Below are 11002 nucleotides of genomic sequence, written 5' to 3'. Positions count from 1 at the left end.
CCCTCAGCAAGGGCCTGCTGCCGGCTTCCTTCCCACCTGCACTCCAGCACCATCCTCCCGACTCCTCACGCCCTCTCCTTCCTCCCACCCCCACCCCCCAGGGGCCCAGAGCCCTCTAATCTTACCCTTCCTGGCCACGGGCCTCTGCCCTGGCCTGGGCTACAGTCATTTCCTTGCTGTCTGACTTTAGCTGCATCCTCACCTCCGTCCCGATCTCTGGCCATATCCTGCATCCACCATCCAATCACAGGACCCTGGACCCCAGGGCAGAACCCTCTGGGGCTCCTCGGTGCCTTCAAGATGTGGCCGGCTCCTGGGCTGGTCTCCCAGGCCCTGTGCGCTGGGCCTGCCGCCCTCTCTCAGCCCAGCTCACTCTCTGGCCACCAGCCATGATGGGCTTGGGGCCTGGGCACGGCCACCTCCCTGCCTGGGACCCCCTGCCTTCCCAGGTTCCCTCTCCTCTCCCTGATGGGAGCTCTGGCTGTACCCCACTTCTCGCCTTCAGAGCATAGAGTGCCCCAGTAGCTGTGAGGCTCAGGGCTTGTTCCTGGCTGTGGGAGGCTGGGCGGTGGACCCCAGGCTTTCCCTGGTGGCCCACAGGGTTCCCTTTGGTTGTAGGTTCATTCTGGGGGGGTGTGGGCAGCTGACGGAGATTGTGGGGACCCATCCCGTCGGGCCTGCTTTCTTGTCCTTCACGCCCCGAGCCGGGCGCTCCTGCCTGGAAGGGCTCATGTCTGCCCTGATCCCCGCCAGCACCAGCTCCCAGCCCAGAAATGCGAGTTTTTACTGGTTGGGTCACTGTTGTTAGAAGCAGCAGTGTTTGATAACCGAAGGTATGTGCACGTGTGTCCAGTCGTGGTGGCCCAGGCCCTACGACAGGGGCTGGCAGGGGTGTGGGCAAGTGCTGGCCTGATGAGGGGGCCCACACTGGCGTCAGCACTGACAGCCTGGGGGCTTTGACCAGCAGCAGGGATGCAGGGAAGGAAGGCAGAGGGCGCTGGGATGCAGGCGGGGCCGCAGGGGGGAAAAGGCGGGAAGAGGAAGGGGAGGAGTTAGGGATGAGGGGGAAAGGAAGGAGGAAGAGGAGGAGGGGCTGAAGGGCAGCAGAGGGGAAGGAGGAGGGGGAAAGAGGGGGACATGGGGAGGGGGAGGGGAGGAGGGCCGGCCTCACCCCGGGTTTTCAGCCTCTGTGTCTCTCCCCTCTCCCCTCCCTGCTCCTTGGTCCTGGACACAGGAGAGGCCGGCCACCAAGGTGTGCGTCACAGCCCCCCACAAGCACCGAGGGGTGTTGGGGCTTGAACATGAGCCTCTCCCCCCACAGCCCCACTGGCCGCATTGGAAAGACCCCCATCTTAGACTCGAGGAGAGTCGGGCACAGACTGCTCAGGTCGCCCACAGTGAGGAGCGAGAGAGGCGGGCTGGGAGGCCGCGGGGTGGGCACGGCTCCGGCGATGGACGCCAGGGGGCAGCAGCCGCCCACCTTTGGGTCTCAGGGCCTGGGGATGTCGCGGAGGGAGGGGCGGCCGGGCAGGGGCTCAGCCCGCCGTCCCCCTCGGGGCTCTGTCGAGACACTGCTGCTCCCCTCGGAGCCGGCCGGGAGGAGCTGGGGAAACGCGGACGCGGGAATGCAGGAGTGGGTGGAGGGGGCAGGCTCTCCTCGCTCCCTGACCGCCGGGTGGAGGGCAGGGGGCTGCCCCTCTCGTGCCGGACTTGTCGTGGGGGCCACTCAGGGACGTCACGGGACCAAGTGCCGGCCCAGTGCATGCCACCACGTAGGTGCGCAGCCACCGTGTGAGATGAGGTCTGGGCCCAGGCCCAGGAAGCCCCCGCCCGGACCTGGTGGGCCTGCGGGTCTGGCCTCTCGTGCCTCTGTGACCGGAGGGCCAGGTCTCTGCGGCGAGGGAGGGCTGAGGCCGTGTGGGTAGGACCCTGAATCTCCTCCCTGGCATTTCCTGCTTCTCTGAACACCACGTGGGGGTTCCTGGGGGCAGAAGATGCCGACTCATAGGGGTCCCCACTAACTCAAGACTAGACAGGAAGTCGGGGGTCACGGTGGGCACCCTAGATTCGTCTTTCTTGCCGTTTCCCTGGCAAAGTGAGCCTCTGTGCCCCCCGGGGGACTGTCCAGGCTGTGTCCTGCAGGTGGGGAGGGGGACAGAGGCCTGGTGGGGCTCAGAGCTGGCCGCAAAGGGTGTCTGAGGCGGGTCCCCCCATGCCCTGGGACCCCTGCCTAGCCCTGGGAGGATGTGTCCGGAGTTTAGATGACCAATGGCCCAGAGTCTCCTCGGTCGGTCAGTGGTGACATGGAAAAAGCCCCCGGGCAAGCTGGTAACACTGCTGGAGACCCCTGGGAGAAGCAGCCCCTCGGTGGGTTTTTGGAGATGGCGCACAGCTCTCCCGGCCAGGGCTGTTCTGTGTTCCTGCTGCTCCTCCCCCAGGGCCTGCCCAGTCCCTCCCCCCCATTCCCGGGCAGTGAGGACCCCTGGCCCAGACCCCGAGCACAAGGCAGTCCCTGTAATCGGAGCTTTCGACTCGCGTTGTGAGGCATGTGGACGCCTCACCGGAGGGCGGCCAGCACCTGCAGAGGACGTGCCTGGCAGCCGCCACGAGAACAGCCCGTCCTTGGGGGGCCCGGGGGCGGGGCGAGCGGAGCGCGGGAACTTGGTGCGGGAGGAACGTCCTCGCTGAGCCCGGGGCTGGGCCCCCGCCAAGTGTGTGCCGGAAAACCTCCCACCCCCCACCCCCGCGCCTCGCGCCCCCCACCCCCGCGCCCGCCGACTGTGCCTGGGGGCTGGCTAGTTAATGTGTAACTCCCCACGCCCCTCAGGGCCTGTAGGCCCCATCTGATGGAGGAGAAGGCGAGGTTCAGAGGGGCAGCGGCCTCCGGGGGGGGGGGGGGGGGGTGGCGGGGGTGCTCTCCCAGGCCAGTCCAGAGCCTTGTTGAAGGACCACTGGTGGGTCACACGGCTTGAGGCCAAGGGGGTGGCCCTTCCAACACCGTGGGCACCCTGGCACGCTGGGGAGTTGGATGGGGCAGTGAGGGCTCTGCCCTGGTGGGGCTCAAGGTGGACAGGCCAAGACTTGCACAAAGGAAGGCAGCCGGGGCTGGGCAGGAGCTTGGTCACCACCCCTGGTGGAATGCACCCGAAGGGTCAGCCATCCCTGGGCAGGGCTGTACCCCCCACAGATGCCCACTAGCACTTCAGGACCCTTGACTTCTTTCCTCTCCTGCTTTTTTGCCCACCGGCCCCTCACAGAAGTCTCGTGGAGGGTCTCAGGGCTGGGTGCAAGGCACAGATCTGCTGCCACTGAGCACTGGGTGATCTTGGGCAGGTTGCTTAACTTCTCTGAGCCTCAGGCTCCTCCCTTGCAAAATGGGCATCAAAACACCTCCCTTTGCAGGTTCTGAAAGGCCTAAATGAGGCAAGGAGCCCAGGCCGGGTGCGGGGCAGACTCAAGGAAGCTGGGGTTGTCAGCGTTTGTAACGTCCCTGTGCCCTCCTCCGAAGGGGCACTGCCCTGGAGAGCAGTCACAGAGGCTGCTGGGAGGGGGACAGACACAGACACCCCTTGCAGGGTCCCTGGGATCACTGCTGGGGGTGGACCCCCGGCAACCGACCGCCCCAGTGGGCTTCCAGAAGCAGCTACGTGGGGCTCTGGGGGAGAATGGAGGTTTGGGGCAGCTGGAGGGTTCTGGTGCGGACGTCAGCCGCCAGGGGGCAGCATGTGGCCACGACAGCGCTTCCCGCGCCTGGCAGCTTCGCCACGCACTCGGGCAAGTGTGTCCCCCCTCCAAGCCTCAGCCTGTCCAAGCGTAGGAGCCCACGAGGTCTCCCCACCGCGGGGACTTGCGGGGAGAAGCCAGCCCCGCGAGGGCTGGGGCACGGGATTAAGTGGCCGAGCCACTGTGAGCTGCGGCAAGGTCTTTATCTTCCCGGACCTCCGTTTCCTCCTGTAGAAAATGCCCACCATGCCATATACGTGTGTCAGGGTAAGGCGTGTCTGTAACAGACAGCCCCCCATATTCTTAGCGGCTCAAGACACAACCAAAGTTTCTCACTCCCCTCACAGTGCAGAGGGCGCTGGTGGGGCTGGTGGTTCCACTCCGTGTGGTCATTCGGAGGCTCTGCTGTCCCCGGGGGGGGGGCTCTCTCCCTGGACCCCACATCTGGCCAGCAGAGGGGGGAGTGTGGAGAGAGGGGAGAAGGATTCCTAGGTTGGTTTTGCCAGGCCCACCGGCCTGGAAGTGGTGCAGAGCATGTGTCCCCACCTTTGTGGCTGCAAAGGGCTGGGAACGTGGTGTGTGCTCAGAGGGAAAGGAGGGGGTCTGGGGACCGCGCTGCTCCTCCACTGTCTCTCGCTTCTCTTTTGGACAGGCTAAGAATTACCGAGATGTACATGCAAGATGCCAGCAGGGGCCTGGGAGGCTGGGTGCTTATGAGCTCCCCCAAACAGGCTCCCCCACTCCCACGCAGGCAGGATCTGGGGTGCTGGAGCAGCCCGTGAGCCTTTCCTTGCGGGTCCTTGGGGGCCAGGACCCCTCCCGGGTTGCTTCTGCTGTCTGCAGCAGCACAGAGAACAAACATTGTTCCTCGTTTCCTTTCTTCCTTGGGATAGAATTTTAATTACAGAAGTCGAGCTGGGTTGTTGTGCCCGGAGAGAGGTTTGCTGGCTCTGGGGCCCCTTGCGGTGGAGGACTGGGCCTCAGCCTCCCAGCCCCCAGCCTGCCTGGGCCGTCCTCCCCCAGGGCTGTGCTTGGCTCCGGTGGAGGAACCCACCCCCACTCCCGGGACCAGCAGGTTCAGGAAGCCGGTGGGTACCATCCTTAATCAAATTCAGGGTCACACACTCAGAGAAGGTCACCTCCTTGCCCTAATGAGGCGGAGAGAGAGGGCCCCACGGCCCCTGGAGAAATGAAGTGGGAGGCCCAGATAGAAACCAAAGGAGAAAGCCAGGCAGCTGGAGGAGGGTCGGTCCGAACCCCGCTCCCTCCCTGCTGAGTGGCCCTGGCAGCCTCTGCACGTGCTCTCTCTTTCTCTCAGTCTCTTTCTCTCAGTCTCCGTTCCTTTCTCTGTAAAACAGGGGAGGCCCAGCAAGGGAATGCACGAAAACCTGTGCAGTGCTCCACAACCGCCAGTGACGACGCGTGTGTGACATGCCACTCCAAGGCAGAACTCAGCGTCACATGCTGTTGGGCTGGTCACTGTGGGGGCCCTGGGACCCCACTGGTCTCAACTAGCTGGCACCCATGCGAGTGTCCAGTGGGTACCAAAGGCAGGGAGAAACCCTGGACTGTGCTGGGGAGGGTGGGGGCCCATGGGGGCTGGGAGCAGGGCCAGCTCCTGCTCATTTATCAAGCACTCACTAGGTCCCCTGCCCTTAGGGGACCCAGGACATACCAGGGGGCAGTCCCTGCCAGCAAGGAGAGCATGGGTTCCCCTGGGTGTCCAGAGCAGGGCTGGGGCTGGGTGGGCTCCTTCTCTGCCTGCCCTCCCACAAGGCTATGGCCAGAGCATGCTCACCTCTCGGGAAATCCTGGGGCCCACATGGTTCCACATTTTGTGGTCACTGCCTGTGTACAATGTTTCTGGGGAGGATAGTGTAGCCATGGCCCCAGGGCCTGGCATGGCCCTGCCTCCTTCTAACCCCAGGCCAGGTGATATGAGCCCTGCCCAAGGGGTCCATGGGGTGTGGGGAGCTTTCGTCAGCTTCTCTTTATATTCCTCAAGATAAAAAATTGTAGCATCCATGCTTGTGGGAGGTTTGGAATACAGTGTACAGAAAAGAATAAAGAAGTCAACACGAACCATCGCCTTTGGTCCTGCTACCAAGAGCTAAGAGTGGCACCCGCTCTGTCCCTCACCTGGGTTGATACCCTATGCTGTTCGCCCCTCTCACTACAAACCTCGCCTCCTGGACTCAGGAGACCTCCTCCAGGACACATCTGCTTGTTATTACAGCGTCCCATCCCTGGGGTGTCCGGGAACCCTCCTGACCCTGTGGTTGGGGTTGGCTTGGCCTTACCTCATCTTTCTTGCTGGGCTCGTGGGCTCATGTGGGACAGGGGCTGAGAGCTCAGGGTTCCACTGGACCCTCCAACAGGTGCCTGGCAGCCCCCTGTCCCCCTGGCCTCGGGCGGCTCCTAGCTTGTGGAGGGGGCTGGGGGCATTTCCTAGGCTTCCATCCCCATGACTGGCTGGGCTAAAGGAAAAGAAGCAGAAAGTAACGGTCTCCTGTGGTGGTCTGGCCTGGCCGGGAGGAGAGACCTGGGGCTGTACCAGGGAGTGCCGTGTGGGGGTGAGGCGCCTGGGCCCTGCAGATCGCCTGCTTTCCGGGGTGGTCTCCCTGTCCCTGACAGCTGCCATAGAGCCCTCTGGCTTGCATGCCCTGTCCTTCTTAGGGGTGTCCGTCCCCAACAACCAACATTTATTGGGCACAACTGAGTGGGTGCGGGCCTTCCAGGATGCAGGAGAGAGGTACGGCTCCCACCGCAGTTAGAGCCAGGCCGCCCCTCACTCTCCTCCCCTCCCAACCTGGTGGGTCTCTATGATCAGGGTCAGGCTGGCCCGGAGGATCAGCATATCCAGTCAAGGCCCTAGTCTAGGTGGGGCCAGGCTCACTCCAGTGGAGAAACCTCTAGGGCCCTGTCCAATACCCCATCCAACACAAGAGCCACCAGCCAGCCTGGGCACTCAGAGCCCCCCCTGTTGTGGCCGCAGCCTGGAGTGGCCTGGCTCACCTGGTCAGTGATACCATAGGCATAGCCCAGGATGGGCTCAGCCTGTTTCCCCTCCACTGAGCAGGGCTGGGCAGGCCCCAAGAGCTTGACGCTCCAGACACGGGCTCCAGGGGGCTGAGGGCCGGCTCTCAAGGTGTCTGCCGCTTCGCTACTTCATTCTTTGGGGAGAGTGGAGCTGACCCTCCCTCCTCCTGGTCCCTCTCTCCCCACTCGAAGGCCTTAGGGCCAGCAGGTGTGTTAGAGCTCCAGGTGCGCGGAACCCTGCCAGGGACACGAGCTCCGGGCGCAGAAGGCCGCGCGGGGGCAGCCAAAGACCCCGTCTCGCTGCAGCCAGGGACGAGCCCGCCGTGGCGGGTTAAAGCCCCATCAGCGGGCGAGGGAGACCCAACGCCGAGCGCGGGTGGCGAGGCTGGGCGCCTCCGGGGGACAAATCGGGCCTGGCCGGACACCGGGCCTGCTGGGGACCGTCGCCCGCCGCGCCGACGAGGGCGCGCCGGCCGATGGGGGCGCCCGCGCTGCGGCCGCGGCCGCCGCCGCCGCCGCCGCCGCACAGCCCCCGCCTGCAGACAAAGGAGCCGGCGGGGGGCGGGAGCGGGGGGGATGGGGCGAGGGGGCGGGGCGCCGCGGTGTCACGTTACCGCCCGCAGCGCCCCTTTAACTCCGGCCCCGCCCCGCTCGCCGCCCCCTTCCCCGCTACTGCGCGCGGCCCGCGCCCCGCCAATCGGCCCGCGCGCCCCGCCTGCCCTCGGGTGTGTGTGCGCGCGGCCAATGGGCGGTGCGCGGGGGCCAGGCCGCCGAGGGCGGGGGCAGCGCGGCGTCCGCCAATCGCCGCGGTGTTGTTGAAACTGAAAATACTACATTATGCTAATCGCGGCGGGGCCCGCGCGCGGGGGGGGGGGGGGTGGGACCCTCGCGTATAAAGGGGCGCGCGAGGACTGGGCGTTCCACAGGCCAAGTGCTCTGTGCTTGGTGCGTGCCAGCCAGGGCTGCGACCAAGCAGACGAGGACAGGCACTGAGGGGGCGCGGCCGTCGGCCGGACGACACAGCGAGCGAGAGGCAGGAGCAATCCACAGCCGGACAACCAGGTAGCCGCCGCTCCCGCCCTCCCGCCGCGTCCCTTTGCAAATGCAGATTCCGGCTCCGCGGGGTCTCACTTGCGCCCGGCCTCCGCCCTCCTCTCCTCCCTTCCTCCTCCTCCTCTCCCTCTCCTCTTCTCTCCCGAGGCCCGGGCCCGCGAGCCCCCGGCCATGTCCGACGTGTGTCTCCGCAGCGCATTGGCAATGGAGCGCCTGGTCGCCCGCCGCACCTATCCCCTGTTCGCGCGCACCAGCGCCTGCCGCAGCCTCTTCGGGCCCGTGGACCACGAGGAGCTGAGCCGCGAGCTGCGGATCCGCCTGGCCGAGCTGAGTGCCGAGGACCAGCGCCGCTGGGACTACAACTTCCAGCAGGACATGCCACTGCGCGGCCCCGGACGCCTGCAGTGGACCGAGGTGGACAGCGACTCCGTGCCCGCCTTCTACCGCGAGACGGTGCAGGTGGGGCGCTGTCGCCTGCTCCTGGCGCCCCGGCCCCGCCCGGACGGTGCGGCTAATAGCCCGCCCCCCGGGCCGCCGGCCGATGAGCCCCTCGACGGCCTCGGGGAGGCGCCGGAGCCGCCGTCCAGCGGTGCGGCCGTGGCGCCCGCCCCGGCCCCAGCCGTAGGGCCGCAGGAGAGCGATGAGGAGGAGGCAATCCCGCCGCCGCGCAGCCAGGAGCCCCTTGCCGAGCCGCTGCACTCAGGGATTTCGGGGCGCCCCGCGCCGGGCACTGCCGCCGCGGCCGCCACCGCCGCTGCCGCTGCCACCACCGCAGCCGCCGGAGGCGCCGCGATGAAGAAGCTGCCCGGGCCTCTCATCTCCGGTGAGTCCCGCGCGGCCCCGCCCCGGCCCTGCCCGGCCCTGCTTTGTCCGGCCGGCCGGGCTCCCCGGCTCGCGGGGGCCTCACTTGGTCCCCGCCTCCTCCCGTGGCATTAAAGGGCCCGCAGCGCGCAGGGCGCGGCTGCGCCCGCACCCGGTACCCACCCTGTTGTCGTACTCTAGAGCGGCTAGCACGGGAGGGATGGGAGGGAGCGCTCTGGCCCCCTCGGAGCGCGATCCTCGCCCCGGCCACTGGAGCCCCTCCCCGGGCGCGGCCGGGCGCGGCGATCGCGGCGAGGAGGGGGTTAAGCGCGGCGGCAGCCCCGGGGGGCTTGGCCGCGGGACAAGGGGAAATGCTTACACAGCACATTGCGCGGCGACGTAAACAAAGCTGACCCGCCGCGGACCTCGGCGCGGGCGGGGACGGCGCCCCCACCCCGGCCGGCCAGCCGCCCGCGCCCCCTCCCGGCCCCCTCTTGGGTTCCCCGGCCGGCCCCGCCCTGACCCGCTGCGCGCGCTGTCGCCCGCAGATTTCTTCGCGAAGCGCAAGAGACCTGCGCCCGACGCCAAGGCGTCCAACGAGGTCCCCGCGGGATGTGCCGCGGCTGGGGCCGCTCCGACCGTCGGCTCGGCGGAGCAAACCCCGCGCAAGCGGCTGCGGTGAGGTGAGCGCAGCGGGACGGGCGGGCGGGGGCCGCCCGGCGGGGTCTTCGCGGTCACTGTCTTCCTCTCGCTCACGAGTCTCTCTCCCGCAGCCTCACGGCCAAAGAGCCTCGAGGGAGCCCGCTGAGCAGCGGACAGGAGAGGAGCTCTGGGCCTCGGCTGGGACCGTCCATGTAGCAGCAACCGGCGGCAGCTGCCAACGGAGCAGCGTTCGGTTTTTTTAAAGTTTGAAAACTGTGCAATGTATTAATAACGTCTTTTATATCTAAATGTATTCTGCACGAGGAGTACACTGGTCCCAAGGTGTAAAGCTTTAAGAGTCATTTATATAAAATGTTTAATCTCTGCTGAAACAGTGCAAAAAAATGAAAAAAGAAAAAAAAAAGGAAAAAAGAAAAAAACCTGTATATTTGTACAAAAAGTTTTTAAAGTTATACTAACTTATATTTTCTATTTATGTCGAGGCGTGGGCCGCTCTGCCACGCCATAGCTCGGTTATTGGTTATGCCAAAGGCACATCATACCATCTGGTTATCGACAAATGTAAATTTATTTTTCTAGAAGATTCTGGGGAATAGGGGGTCGCTCACAAGCTGTAGCTGCCGTACAAGCCCATCTAGCTTGCAGTCTCTTCGCGCTTTCGCTGTCTCTTTTATTATTATGACTATTTTAAACTTGAAGACAAATCTGTTAAAATGGTTCCTGAGCCGTCTGCACCACTGCCCCGGCTCCTCGTCCGCCGGGTTCTAAATAAAGAGGCCGAAAAAAAATGCTGCATCTCAGCTCCGTGTGTGCTTGTACTGCCTCCAGCTTTCCTCTCCAGCACCCCCAGAAGTTAGGGAGATAGATAGGACACACAACACACGGGGCAGCCCGGCTAGTTTCTAGGTTGTCCGCCCCAAAGGGAGCGAGACTTTCTCCTGGCAGGGCTGGCTCACGCCCACCTGCTGCAGGACCCCCAGTTTAGGGATGAGCGGCCCCGCCCTCGACCTGCGCCTGTCGCCCCCGACTCGCCACGTGCGAGCGGGCCCCTGCGCCGAGCCCCCGAGCCCGGGATCCCTGCTTCCCTTGCTCCTCCTTGGAGCCATCCACACCCCAGCTGCGCTGGGCTGAGCCGCGATGGGGCTCAGGTGGGCACTGCAGGGGCTGGGCCAACGCAGGCCCCCCCGCTGCTGACTGCTCGAAAATTTTCAGGCCCCGCACAAGGTGGAGCCCCGACTGCTCCAAGGTGCCCACCTTCGTGGGCCCGGGTCCTCCGGGGTTGGATCACAGCATCCCTAAGGGGTTGCTGGGCAATTCGCGCCGCACTGGGGGCGTGGGGGGGAGGGGAGGGGCAGCCTCCAGGCCTGCGCGGGAGGGGAGAAGGACAAGCGGAGGCTCCGCGACCAGGGTGGGGAGGGGTGGCCTCCGTCTGCACATCGTGGAGGAACTCAAGGCTGGGTCCACCCGTGCACCCACCGGCCTTCTGGTTTCAAAGTGCTCCCTTTTAGTGAAAAAGGAGAGGTTTATTTATTTATTTTTATAGCTGACCTATAAACCTCCGAAAATTATGGCTTACAATGGAAAAGTTGACGTAAAAATCACAGGAACAGACGGCTAGCAGTACTTCTGCCGCTGCCTTGGGCCAGGAGAAGGGGAGAACCTGATGTATTTTTTCAAGTTACCCATTTGGGACTTTACACAAGGCTGATGTCCCTCACGGGTC

The 11002-nt window shown here is 65.1% G+C and overlaps 1 protein-coding gene across 2 annotated transcripts; it reads left to right on the top strand.

The window, feature by feature from the left end:
- Positions 1-7644: 7644 nt before the first annotated feature.
- CDKN1C (cyclin dependent kinase inhibitor 1C) lies at positions 7645-10078 on the top strand. 2 transcript variants are annotated; one of them, XM_014833293.3, is made up of 4 exons: positions 7645-7824; positions 8010-8638; positions 9165-9299; positions 9390-10078. In XM_014833293.3, exons 2-3 carry the CDS (start codon positions 8020-8022, stop codon positions 9296-9298), a joined length of 753 nt encoding a protein of 250 aa, XP_014688779.1. In that variant the 5' UTR covers positions 7645-7824; positions 8010-8019; the 3' UTR covers position 9299; positions 9390-10078. The 2 variants fall into 2 exon arrangements, with proteins under 2 accessions (XP_014688779.1, XP_014688777.1); XM_014833291.3 differs by lacking the exon at positions 7645-7824 and having other exon boundaries at positions 7972-8638; positions 9390-10073.
- The last annotated feature ends 924 nt before the right edge of the window (positions 10079-11002 follow it).

Source organism: Equus asinus, chromosome 17 (assembly GCF_041296235.1).
Source record: "Equus asinus isolate D_3611 breed Donkey chromosome 17, EquAss-T2T_v2, whole genome shotgun sequence".
NCBI lineage: Eukaryota > Metazoa > Chordata > Mammalia > Perissodactyla > Equidae > Equus > Equus asinus.
The sequence above is the reverse complement of the archived record's forward strand: the minus strand, read 5'-3'. Positions and strand labels throughout refer to the sequence as shown.

Bases quoted from the DNA above. Each gene is read 5' to 3' on its own strand.
- CDKN1C (XM_014833291.3), top strand. From the start codon at position 7,987: ATGTCCGACGTGTGTCTCCGCAGCGCATTGGCAATGGAGCGCCTGGTC. The intron at 8,639-9,164 runs GTGAGTCCCGCG...TGTCGCCCGCAG, and splicing joins GCCCGGGCCTCTCATCTCCG to ATTTCTTCGCGAAGCGCAAG.